A 13931-nucleotide genomic window follows, 5' to 3' on the forward strand; every position below is an offset into this window, starting at 1 on the left:
TCTTTGGATGCATATCTATATGCATCCAAAGAAGTGGGCTGTAGCCCATGAAAGCTTATGCTCTAATAAACTTGTTAGTCTCTAAGGTGCCACAAGTACTCCTGTTCTTTATATGTAAGAAAGTCTTTCATTGTGAGACACTACAATAGACAGCTTTGTTGGTGTCAGGGTTACCAACCAATGACTGTACGAAGTTAAAACCTGAAGATATGTATGGGGGTGGGGGACCTTTCTATTGTACAACTCTGCCCTTTGGACTGAAATTGGAAAACTATGTGCTGGCAGCTAGAACTACTGTAAAGTAATGTAAAATCCAGCATTACAGGGAACTGTCTTTATTCACTTCCTGTACTGGGCATCCTTCAATTACTGGACAAGTCAACGATTACTCATTTATTTTGCTCACTACTTAGGGATGTGGGTCGGTTGGGGATGGCAGAGGAAAGTGTTTTTCCATCAGTGGTTTTTAGTCTTACCTAAAAACTATGCAAGCTCCAGCCACCAGAAAGCAGCTGTTTTATGTTTTTGTGACAGTTACAAGTTAAGACACTCTAAAAATAAAAGCCTAAGGATTTTGCATGTCTGGGCTTGAGGGGGGAAGTCTTCCCTTCCAAATATTTGGTCAAATACTTGTAGTTCTGGATAAAAAGAAAAAAAAATTGCAGACCCTGGATATAAAGCACAATGGACCAGATTTGTCCCCAGGCAAGCTCTGCTATGTTCAGTGTGTCACACCATGGCTGAATTTAACCCCCTAAGCCAAATCACACTGTTACACTAGAGCAGGGGTTCTCAAACTGGGGGTCAGGACCCCTCAGGGGATCACGAGGTTATTACATGGGGAGGTCGCAAGATGTCAGGCTCCACCCCAAACCCTGCTTTGCATCCAGCATTTATAATGGTGTTAAATATAAATTAAAAACTGTTTTTAATTTATAAGGGGGGAGGCTTATAAGGGTCGCATTCAGAGGCTTGCTATGTGAAAGGGGTCACCAGTACAAAAGTTTGAGAACCACTGCACTAGAGGACCCAGTTTGACTTCAACTGCCTGGGTGTAAAAGGGAGCAGAATTTGGCTGAATGCTTTGTATTCTAGTGTCTTAGTTCTTCAGGCAACAAAAGGGGGAGTTATTGCTTTTGCTGTCCCTGGAGTTGGAGTGGAATGGAAAGGTGCAAGGGGGCAGCTAGGGCGACTTTTCTGTCTGTGGCAGTGTTCAACACCTGTTGGATCCTGCTACCCCACTGTTGCTGCACTAGTGGAGGACTTATGAATAAAGTATTTCACTTAGAAAGGAAAATCAAATGTGCAACTACAAAATGGAAAATGGCTAGCTATTAGTACTGCTGAAAAGGATCTGGGGTGATAGTGGATCACAAATCAAATATGAGTTGTCAATGTGATGCAGTTGTGAAAAAGGCTAGTATGGGTTGTATTAACGGGAGCATTCTATGTAAGGCACGGGAGGCAATTGTCTGGCTCTAGTCAGCACTCAGGCCTCAGCTGGAGTACTGTGTCCAATTCCAATTAGGAAAGATGTGGACAAATTGGAGGGAGTCCAGAGAGGACAGCAACAAAACTGATAGATGTTTTAGAAAACGAACGGGCCCGTTTAGTCTTTTTGAGAGAGAAAAAGCCTGAGGAGGAACCTGACAAGTCTTCAAACATGTTAAGGGTTGTTATAAAGAGGACAGTAACCAATTGTTCTCCACTGAAAGTAGGAAAAGAAGTAATCTGCTTAAGCTGCAGCAAAGGAGATGTGGTGAGATACTGGGGAAAAACTTTCTAAGTCCAAGAGTAGTTAAACTCTGGCACAGGCTTCCCAGGGCAATTGTGGAAGCCCCAGCCTTGGAGGTTTTTAAGAGCAGGTTGGGCAGCCGCCACCTGTCAGGGAAGATCTAAGTTCACTTGATCCTGCCTCAGTGCAGGGGGTTGGACTTGACCTTTGGAGGCTCTTTCCAGCCTGACATGTCTATGATTCCATCATTCACCCTGGCTCACATGGGGGCGAGCAACTTCTTGCGCTGCATTTGGAATGCCCCAGCCTGCAGCACGGGGCGGGTGCTGGCTTATTCCCTCAAGGGAGGAGATTGCTCCAGCACCCCCTCCACCTCCCCCTGCACACACGGGGACCTCTGCAAAAGCCACCCCTGCTCCAAGTCCCTCGCAGCTCGGTCCTGCCCTTGGAGTTGCTGTAAACTGTGTAGAGTGACAGGAGCCGCCCCCCGCCCCCACTCGCCCTCCGGGCTGGAGCCGGGTCCAGGCAGCGCAGCGGGTCCCGCCGGCAGCCGCCCTCCCTACCTGCAGGCGCGAGCAGCTCCCCCTCGCTCAGCTCTGCGGAGTCCGAGTCCATGGTGCAGCCGCGCGCCGGAGCTCCGAGGGGCGCCGCGTGCAGCCCTGGGCTCGCCGCCGCCGCGCGGAGAAGTGCAGCTCGGAGCTGGGGAGAGCGGAGTGAGCGAGGGAGCGCGGGCGGCTCCGCTCCTGTCTCCTCCCAGCCCGGGCGCTGGGTCAGCGCCGCCACATGCAGCCGCCTCGCTCCGTGCCATTGGCTGCGAGGCAGGCGGGCCCCTCGGGGGTGCATGGGGGGCGGGAGGAGGAGGCTCCGCGCTCTCCCTAAACTTGTTACATGGGTTGATCTAATCACCGGCTGCGGCTCCGCAGCGTCCCCAGCTTGGCCGCAGCCTGCGCTTGGCTGGCGCTGCAGGGAGCTTGGGCCCTGGCCCAGCCTCATAACCCAGCGCCGTGGGGCCGTTCGCTTTCGGTGCTGTGGCTTTTGCTGGTTGGCTCTGGGTCAGTGCACGGGGCTCTCCTGCATGGCTATGCCTGGGTACGTCTGGGGCTCCCTCCCTGCTCCCTTCCGCCCACAGCAAAGGGGGCTTTGCACAAAGGGCAAATAGAGCCTGTCCCTAGTAGCTGCCCATTCAATTATTAGTCTTTGTATTGTTTTAGTGCCTGGGAGCCCCATTCACGGACCGGACAAACACAGAACAGAAACACTCGCTGCCCCAAAGAGCTTAAATGATCATTGTGTATCGTCTGTTCAGGATCTTACTGTCCCATTTCGGGGGGGGGGGGGAGTGTGCTGCTGATTCTCTCCTTTTTTGTTTCTCTCCCTTCCCCCGCACCCTTTCTCCCCTTTTACCTGTATTTGTGTCTCCCTTCTGGATTTCCTACCCTTTGTCAGCCAGCAGTTCACAACCTCTACCCTTTCTAGCTACTCAAAAACTAAGCAATGAAAGAGTGAATGTTGACACGTGCAAGTCCAGTGGCATCACTGAGCATGAGTTGACATCTGAAAGAGATCAATAAGGGGGCAGAGGAATTCACTCCCCTCGCACCTCCCTCCATGTTGCTGCAGACAGAGAAAACCCAGAGCAGTGTTGTGAAGTACACAGAGTGCAAAGTTGCCCAAAGTGGCATTCTGCCCTGTGCAGCAGAACCACAGCAGCAAAAGTGGAGTCAGAATTTGCCCCACAATCTATAGAAAGTCCCAGTGTTCCCCCTCCCTTAATATCAGGCATAGCTAAAGTACAACCTGCAGAGACAACAGATCTCAAGGTGTCGCAGCCTGGCCCAAGCAGACTGGAGCCTGGCCTCTGTGCAGGACACAGTTCTGTATGAAAGATAAGGGTGGCTGCAATCTGCTCCATTTATATTTTGCATGTCAGGCGCAACTTAATTTGGGAAGTTGCCAGCATCATCCTCGGTGGGTAAAGTTTGGACCTCCAGTCTTATATTAAGAAGATCGTTGTGAGATTTCACAGACAGCCATGTCAATTCAATGACAACAAAGCCTGACTTTAACATGTATCGTTTGCATTTAAGTTTGTAATGATCTCTTCAAACAATGCTGAGCAAACTACGAGAATTGACTTTATATATATAATGAAAGAGAGAGAAAACTTAAACTTAAACAAGGAATCTGCTCTCTTTCATGATAACATCTATAGTTTATTGTAAAAGGACAATTCAGACATATTACACAAAGGAGTAGAGAGCACAGCTGGGGGAGGCACTGCATAAGTTTGTTATGGAGAAAGCCTCATGGCAATAAGAAGTCCCCGGAACAGAATCAGAGAATTGCTGCAGGTGATGACAGACATCACATTCAAAACAAAATCTGAGAGCTCCAACGCACCAACTCCCCACCTTTGAACCAGTACAACCCCAAAGAGTATAAAAAGGCTTTCTCGACTAAAAGAGCTGTCTAATTCTGGGGGCTAAAGTTACCCATCAGATGTGGATTTGAGTTTAATCCATCTTCTCAGTCTTTCCTTCCTTTACATGTATCAGCTTCTGAAAGTTTTTATCCCTTCTATAAAAATGTTATCATACTATAGGCAAACATTGACTTTTTAATGGCACTAGGCAGAGCATACCAAAAGCTTAATATTCAGCCCACTGCAATCAACCATCTTAGGTGCAGCACACTCTCACCAACCATTTTAGGTGCAGCTCACTCCCCTTCAAAAAAAAAAAAAAGGCCCCACTAAAATAAATTCTCTAATTTTTTCAGGTTGGATTTTTCTTTGGGCAGAACCTACACTATAATCACATCTGCTTGTGGGAGAGCTTTGGAGATTCACACTTGATTATTACAAGGTCCATGTTCAGCTAGTATCCAGTGTTAGATGCTACAAATTCAGAAGTCTTTGCTACCAGATGTTCAGTTGCCACTAGACAACATTATTTTTCATGATCCTTTAAAGAAGAAGAAGCCTTGGCTTGGGATAGTGAAAATGAAAACTGAACCGCACTCCTTTTAATTGTTGTCAGCCTTTTTCTCCTTGCATAACCAGACCAATAGATAATGCAGTGGAAATGAAATAACTTAATCAATATTCTGTTGCATCAAAGGTGAGAAATATACACTGTGCATTCTCATTGCTGTGCTGTAATTATTTTCTATTCCACAATAAATTCTCTTTCAAGATAATTTTCCTACTTTATTGCTGCTAACTGTACAGCAGTCACTAAAGTTTTCAGCTGAAATAGAAGGAGCATATTGTTTCATTTCAAAACATATGGTTAGAATTCATTTTTTCCTTTAAATGTTCTTTAGCCAGCAGAGTCCAGCACTTGTTGTAACATGTGACCTGGAAAATTCCATATGCTTATTGCTCAGCACTTCATAGTTTCCACCCATTACAACAGTGTGCACAGAAAAACCAAAACCAATTAACGACAATATGTGCCATATCTATGTAACTTAAGTAATAGTCCACATACTGAAAACAGCTTCTGTTTGATTTGCTTTTGGTTTATTATGTTTAGTATACATTTCTTTCTGTTCAGCTACATAGTTCACTGTTACGATCTCAGTACCATAACATGTATTTCCTATATTACAAGACCGTTATCGTTCTGGGGTAGGCATAAGGGTAGCTACACCAGATGCTGGCACAATGCTTTTAAAGGCCCAAATCCACAGATGGATTTCCACACCTTCATGTGAATCTCTCCTGTTCATGTGGCTCTCATTTGAAATCCTTTGCTGCCTATTTATTGTACCTGAGATCTGTTTGTGGGAGAGCTCTGGAGATCCACACTTCATTATCATATAATCAGTGTTCAGCCACTATCCAGGTTACACTCACATGTGAGCACACTTGCAGTTTCTATCTTAAGTACTTATTGTATTTGAGTGCCTCACAATTATTAATCTATTTGTCTTCACAGCACCTCTGTGAGGAAGGAGAGTACTATTATCCCTAGTTTACAGATGGGGACCTGAAGTAGCTTGCCCAAGGTCAGACAGGAAGTCTGTGGTAGAACATGCAATTGAACCTGGGTCTTCTGCATCCCAAGCTAACACCCTAACCGCTGGGGCAGCCTTGCTTTCTGAGTTCAAAATAGAGTGTGCCAATGGACAGCCAGAGACAGGTGAGATGGAAACTGGAGAAGTAAGAGATCTGTGAGTTGTCAGCATACAGGTCATAGTTGAAACTGTTACAGTGTAACTCACTGTGGTCTCCCAGGATAGCTGCAGAGAGAAAACAACACTAACGGAGAGTGGGTCGGGACTCCAGGGAAGGAATGGGCAGAGAGGTAGGAAGAGACCCACTGTAGCCCAAAGCTTTTGAAGCCTTGGGAGAAGAATCTTCAGATGACGGAATGACTGATCGTGTCAAAGACATGACAAATGGATCAAGAAGGATATAAATGGGAGAGCTTGAGACGTCACTGGGAAGTGGTGACAACTCTGGTTAGGGCACTTTCAATGGTGTGGCTGGAGTAAAAACTAGATGGGAGTGGGACCAAAGAGAAATTTGGTAGAGAGGCAGTGTGTATAGATAACCTGACCACAAAATACAGAGGCAATTAAACCAGTTGCCTCTGCCTCCCTTCTTTATCTTCACTCACCACTCCAGTACCCTTAATAATCTCCCTCCCTCCCAGGCCCATATATTCTGTGTAATCTTGGACTCTTTCCATCTTGCTCATATCAGGTGTCTTGCTAAGGTATGTCACTACTTCATCTTTCTCCATTGGTATCCTGGCTCTTAATATGTCAGGTTCATGCTCATTGTTCACTTCTCCAAGGTGCTACAAATCTGGCCCTCACCTATATCATTTCTCCTTATGCCCATTCTCTCTCTTTAGGCTCTTCCCAATCCTCCCGCCTGACTCCTCCCTTTTATCCCATTTTCCTACTCTCAGCTTCATACAGTCTGTCATTCTGCCCCTATGTCTGCAACAGTCTTGAACTTTCTCTCCCCTCCTTAAAACCTCCCTCTCCAAGCAATCTCTCCTCCCACTCCTGTAGTGTTGCCCTTGTGTTTAATTTGTTTGATTTAGATTGTAAACTCTTTGGGGCAGGAATGCGACTCTCTGTTTATACAGGCTGTGTAACTGTAAGGGCCTATATAAATCATTTGTAATACATAAAGTTTATTATTATTATTGTTAATTAGTAGTCTCCCCAGAATGTGCTATTTCTAATGCTGTTTACATTTTGTTTCTCCATTTTGTAAATTTTATCTTGTTACCTCCAAATCCCATTGTTACCTGCCACTGATCATCATCTAGCAACATATTTCATGAGCATGGTAGCATCCTTTAACCGCTTTTGGATTTCCTTTCATCTCTTTGCCATAATGCCATTGTTCAGTCTATTTTGGATGATGGTGTAGATGGATGTATTTCAGGAAGGATGAGCATTCACCCTGGTAGACTGAGTGATTGACATTAAGCTTTAGTCATTATTCTATCAACATCTTTGCCATACCATTAATTGTCAAACTACCAGCTTCTTACTGATATCCAGATGCTAATCAGCCTTTATAAATTCTTTAGTACATTTTACTTATACCGCTGCACATGTACCTTTATGGTATAAAAAGAAAGGAGTCTTCTACTTAATTACAATTCTGTGCATAGCCACCTGCATTGTTTAAACACGACCCATATGCCAATATGTCTTCAAAACTCTATACTTTTTTTTTGCTTCTGATTTAGGCAGAATATATGTGACAAATGCTGCATATATAAATGTGCAGTAGTGTTTTCTGCCTGCATTTACTTAGGTAGCATGAAGCATCCTACAGTATCTGTCCAGAATTTCTAGTATTCCATCAATGTATTGTTAATCATTAAACTTACTGAACTGAATAACACCTGTGTATCTATGTATCAGGGGGTAGCCGTGTTAGTCTGTATCTACAAAAACAACAAAGAGTCTGGTGGCACCTTAAAGACTAACAGATTTATTTGGGCATAAGCTTTCGTGAGTAAAAACCTCACTTCTTCGGATGCATAGAGTGAAAGCTACAGATGCAGGCATTATATACTGACACATGGAGAGCAGGGAGTTACTTCACAAGTGGAGAACCAGTGTTGACAAGGCCAATTCAATCAGGGTGGATGTAGTCCACTCCCAATAATAGATGAGGAGGTGTCAATTCCAGGAGAGGAAAAGCTGCTTCTGTAGTGAGCCAGCCACTCCCAATCCCTATTCAAGCCCAGATTAATGGTGTTGAATTTGCAAATGAATTTTAGTTCTGCTGTTTCTCTTTGAAGTCTGTTTCTGAAAATTTTTTGTTCAATGACAGTGACTTTTAAATCTGTGATAGAATGACCAGGGAGATTGAAGTGTTCACTTACTGGCTTGTGTATGTTACCATTCCTGATGTCCGATTTGTGTCCATTTATTCTTTTGCGGAGGGACTGTCCGGTTTGGCCAATGTACATGGCAGAGGGGCATTGCTGGCACATGATGGCATATATGACATTAGTGGATGTGCAGGTGAATGAGCCCCTGATGGTGTGGCTGATGTGGTTGGGTCCTCTGATGCTGTTGCCAGAGTAGATATGGGGACAGAGTAGGCAACGAGGTTTGCTACAGGGATAGGTTCCTGGGTTGGTGTTTCTGTGGTGTGGTGTGTAGTTGCTGGTGAGTATTTGCTTCAGGTTGGGGGGTTGTCTGTAAGCGAGGACTGGCCTGCCTCCCAAGGTCTGTGAGAGTGAGGGATCATTTTCCAGGATAGGTTGTAGATCGTGGATAATGCGCTGGAGAGGTTTTAGCTGGGGGCTGTATGTGATGGCCAGTGGTGTTCTGTTATTGTCCTTGTTGGGCCTGTCCTGTAGTAGGTGATTTCTGGGTACCCGTCTTGCTCTGTCAATCTGTTTCCTCACTTCCCCAGGTGGGTATTGTAGTTTTACGAATGCTTGATAAAGATCTTGTAGGTGTTTGTCTCTGTCTGAGGGGTTGGAGCAAATTCGGTTGTATCTTAGGGCTTGGCTGTAGACAATGGATCGTATGATGTGTCTTGGATGGAAGCTGGAGGCATGTAGGTACGTATAGCGGTCAGTAGGTTTCCGGTATAGGGTGGTGTTTATGTGACCATCACTTAATTGTACTGTAGTGTCCAGGAAGTGGATCTCTTGTGTGGACTGGTCCAGGCTGAGGTTGATGGTGGGGTGGAAATTGTTGAAGTCCAGGTGGAATTCTTCAAGGGCCTCCTTTCCGTGGGTCCATATGATGAAGATGTCATCAATGTAGCGCAAGTAGAGGAGGGGCACTAGGGGACGAGAGCTGAGGAAGCGTTGTTCTAAGTCGGCCATAAAAATGTTGGCATACTGTGGGGCCATGCGGGTACCCATAGCAGTGCCACTGACTTGAAGGTATAAGTTGTCCCCAAATCTGAAGTGGTTGTGGGTGAGGACGAAGTCACAAAGCTCAGCCACCAGGCTTGCTGTGGCCTCATCAGGGATACTGTTCCTGACAGCTTGTAGTCCATCCTCATGTGGAATATTGGTATAAAGTGCTTCTACATCCATGGTGGCCAGGATGGTGTTTTCAGGAAGAACGTCAATGCACTATAGTTTCCTCAGGAAGTCGGTGGTGTCTCGAAGATAGCTGGGAGTGCTGGTAGCATAGGGTCTGAGGAGAGTGTCCAAATAGCCAGATAATCCTGCTGTCAGAGTACCAATGCCTGAGATGATGGGGCGTCCAGGGTTTCCGGGTTTATGGATCTTGGGTAGCAGATAGAATACCCCTGGTCGGGGTTCTGGGGGTGTGTCCATGTAGATTTGTTCCCGTACTGTAGCTGGGAGTTTCTTGAGCAGATGGTGTAGTTTCTTTTGGTATTCCTCAGTAGGATCAGAGGATAGTGGCCTGTAGAATGTGGTCTTGGAGAGTTGCCTGGCAGCCTCCTGTTCATAATCTGACCTGTTCATTATGACTACAGCACCTCCTTTGTCAGCCCCTTTGATGATAATGTCAGAGTTGTTTCTGAGGCTGTGGATGGCATTGCGTTCTGTACGGCTGAGGTTATGGGACAAGTGATGTTGTTTGTCCACAATTTCAGCCTATGCACGTCTGCGGAAACACTCTATGTAGAGGTCCAGTCTGTCATTTCGACCATCAGGAGGAGTCCACGCAGAGTTCTTCTTCTTGTAGTGTTGGTAGGAGGGTTCCTGTGGGTCAGTGCACTGTTCAGTGGTGCGTTGAAAATATTCCTTGAGTCGGAGACGATGAAAGTAGGCTTCCAAATCACCGCAGAACTGTATCATGTTCGTGGGGATGGTGGGACAGAAAGAGAGTCCCCGAGATAGGACAGACTCTTCTGCTGGGCTAAGTGTGTGGTTGGAAAGATTGACAATGTTGTTAGATGAGTTGAGGGTACCATTGTTATAGCCCCCAGTGGCAGGTATTAGTTTAGATAGCTTACAGTCCTTTTTCCTCTGTAGAGAAGTGAAATGTGCATTGTAAATGGCTTGTCTCATTTTTGTAAAGTCCAGCCACGTTGAAGTTTGTGTAGAAGGCTGGTATTGTATGAGAGTCTCCAGTTCTGAGAGCTCATTCTTGATCTTCTCCTGTCTGCTGTACAGGATGCTGATCAGGTGGTTCCTCAGTTTCTTTGAGAGTGTGTGGCACAGTCTCTCACCATACTCAGTGTAGTATGTTGATTGCAATGGATTTTTTACCTTCAGTCCTTTTGGTATGATGTCCATCTGTTTGCATTTGGAGAGGAAGATGATGTCTGTCTGTATCTGTGCAAGTTTTTTGTTGAGGTTGATGGATTTCCACTCCATACGGCTAAATTTAGTGCCTTGCATGTTGTCAAGTATCAGGGGGTAGCCGTGTTAGTCTGTATCTACAAAAACAACAAAGAGTCTGGTGGCACCTTAAAGACTAACAGATTTATTTGGGCATAAGCTTTCGTGAGTAAAAACCTCCTTCTGTGTATCTATGGTATCGGTGTTTTACTTAAAGAAGAACTGTGGAGACAATGATAGCTTTGTGCTAGAGTCTGCATTAGACCTATGCTAGAGTTTGGAGTTTAAGTTTTCAGGGAATCAATTTTAAGGCTAGGATTGAGATTTGGCTTGGATGGCGTTGATGTGGCACAAAATGTGAGATTTTAGCCCCCAAAGGCAAATAATTTGCAAGCTCACCTATCTTGTGAGCTTTTGGTCATCCTGAATTGTATTAATCTCCCAGAAGGCACCTGAGGATAACAATAAACATTGGGTCACTCCATTGATATATTTTGTCAGATTTTGATAGAGGTTGATGGGCGGGGGGGATCAGCGTAGCAGAAATTTTATAGTAGGAAGAAATTAATCTGAAACAAACCCTGCCTTTTGCTGCATGATGACAGCACTGACTGAGGAAGAGGGAGCAGTGAGTGTCTTTGCGCTCTGTGCCCATGCAACTGCAGGAAGGAGTGCAATCAAACAAGACACAGCTAGGTTGGCGACCGGCCTATCCAGCACTCTTGCTCATATATGGAAGTTAACAGCACAGCCTGAGTGGTGAACAGACTGACCTTTCTGGTGCAGCACTAAGGTATCCTATGTTTCTTTCACCTGGCTTGAACCATCCTGACCTATACAGGTAGGATGCTTTATGTCCCTACCATGTTGCTTCCATTGCTTCTCTGTCCTTCCCTTGCTACTTGCTGTTCACTGTTTGTAAATAGGATTTTACTCATAAGGTAACTTTTTCCATTTCGGATAGTAATTCAAATTGCCCCTGCAACTTAATAATTTTTGTGCTATTCTAGAAATGTGTGGTGATGGGTTGTTTTTTTTTTGTTTGCTTGATTTGTTTTATTTTTTAAAAGAAACCCAAACTTTTATGTTCAAGTGAGCAAAAGTTATTGATTTGTCTTGTGGTTACAAAGAAATCCATCTTGGAAATGGTATGTGCAAAGTCTCACATTCCAAACAACAGTAGAAATAAAATTTATTTAGCAACGAAGATATTGACTTGAAATAAAAGGCCCACTTTCCAAAACAGGAAACACAGCCCACGCTGTAAATATATATCGAAAATCTTCACTTTATGGGAGACTAAGGAAGAGATCCAACCCATTAACAACCTCAGTGTGTAACAGAAAATCCGTCAGTCACTGAACTACTCAGCATGCTGTGGTGCAACAGAGGTTGAGGCTGATAAATGCAAATGTAGCCTCAATATATGAAAATATGGCTGGCTTCATACTTGCATCGCACCATTAAATAGGTTGTATCTGGGTCTGAAGACACTAGGGCGTAATTACATAGCTGTATATCTATATACAGTGGCTCACATCCTGAAATATGCTGAGCACCTGCAGCTTATCCTGAAATCAGAGTTAGTTGTAGATTGCTCTGTGCTTGTTAAGATTTGGCTTGTTACCCAGGCGTGATCCTGAAAATGCTTATTCATGGGAGCAGTAATGATTCATGCAGATAGTCCCATTGGGCAGATCCTGAGGTATTTGGTTAATCAATCTTGTCTCCGGCCAACTCTCACTGAAGTCTTTTGGGAATTTTTTAAAGTAACAAAACTGAGTAAAAACTCAAGGCCTGATCCTGCTACTACTGAAGTCAATGGGAGTTGAGGGTGCCCAGCACCTTGCAGAAGACGCAGTACATAACAGGATCAGGCCTTGAGCAAGGAGTTCAGATTGGCCCATCAGCCTCATTGGGGATGCTCATTTTTCTGGAAATGTTACTCCAGTGCCACTGTCTCCACCCAAATAGGCTCTTCTATCAAGCTTCTTTCTTTCTTTTTTCTTCATTGTTTCAAAGAGTTTTAGACCAGAAGGGACCATTAGTTCATCCAGTCTAACCTCTTGTATATTACAGATCATTAAATTTCACCCAGTTTCCCCTGCATTGAACCTAATAACTTGGCTTAAGTAAAAAGAACCACATTTTGGAATAAAAATGTTTAATTTATTTTTATGATAGGAGAGAGGACTCTGGAACATTTAGAATTTCTGCTTATTTTCCTTTTGAATCCAGTTAGTTCTCCCAGGCTCACCTTTCGCATGACCACAGCCCTTGTACCTTCCAAGCTATTGTACCTTCCTTTCTTCTCATTAGTGTTGTGAACAAACCACTTGACACCAGCATCTCTTTATAGATTCCCACAATGCAGGGATCACTGGGAGAGTCACAGTCAGTGCCTCGCTAGAGAAATAAGCTTTTATTAACTGTGGTTTACTTAGGCCACATAACCTGCATGGATCAAAGAACATGGCCCATAATTTTACTTCATCTCTTTCTAGTAGAGAGGCATATTCCACTGTAGGCAGCTGATGGGAATGCCATTGTTAGGTGGTTAACAAAGCTACTGAACAGGGCCTGGGTTCTTCACGCTGCTCCACAGGGCTGGACTGCTATGCCCACACTGAGCAGCTTGCAGGATGAAGGTTTAGGCCAATTCCATGTCTAATTTCATTCGCTTGTGTGAATGGGAGTTTTGTCTGAGTTGTGTGTTCTGTTCCAGCCACAGGACATTGGAATCTGGTTTTGAAGCAGCATTTTCACCTGGGAACACTGGAGAAATAATTGATTGTGTTTTTTACCAGCTATCCATTACTACTTCCTCTTTACCTTACTTTTAAAATGTATTTGGTAGTATCCATTTCTTTTTACTCTATGGATTTGACATACACCTCTACCCCGATATAACGCTGTCCTCGGGAGCCAAAAAAGCTTACCACGTTATAGGTGAAACTGCGTTATATTGAACTTGCTTTGATCCACTGGAGTGCGCAGCCCTGCCCGCCCGGAGCGCTGCTTTACTGCGTTCTATCCGAATTTGTGTTATATCGGGTCACGTTATATTGGGGTAGAGGTGTATATGGTTTGTGCTGAACAAATTGAAACGTGCCTTGGGAATGCTTTCCCAAACTGAAAATGTATGTGCTGGCTCTCAGTCAAATTCTACTGACCTTGCCATGATTAACAACCAGGTTTATTATTATTATTATTTATTATTTATTATTTTAAGTCCACTAATACTTTAGAAATTTGTGGAATCATTTGCAACTTGCCATTTCAACATAGGTGGTTGATAACAGTACAACAGGTATGAGAGTTATTAGCAGAAAGCTGATTTTCCTTACCAGTTTCTCTTCCCCACAGTCAGAAAAATAACAAAAAATACTCAGCAAACTTCCTTCTAGAAAATTTAGTTGTCGAAGGTGGGGAGC

The 13931-nt window shown here is 44.4% G+C and overlaps 1 protein-coding gene across 1 annotated transcript in view; it reads right to left on the reverse strand.

The window, feature by feature from the left end:
• TNFAIP8L3 (TNF alpha induced protein 8 like 3) overlaps positions 1-2466 on the reverse strand; it is a 52598-nt gene extending 50132 nt beyond the window's left edge. Inside the window, exon 1 of the mRNA XM_034783190.1 lies at positions 2299-2466. Within this exon, the coding sequence (XP_034639081.1) occupies positions 2299-2350 (52 nt within the window). The 5' untranslated portion in view covers positions 2351-2466. The remainder of the gene's footprint in view (positions 1-2298) is intronic.
• Between the last annotated feature and the right edge of the window lie 11465 nt (positions 2467-13931).

The sequence above is a fragment of the Trachemys scripta genome, chromosome 10, assembly GCF_013100865.1.
Source record: "Trachemys scripta elegans isolate TJP31775 chromosome 10, CAS_Tse_1.0, whole genome shotgun sequence".
NCBI lineage: Eukaryota > Metazoa > Chordata > Testudines > Emydidae > Trachemys > Trachemys scripta.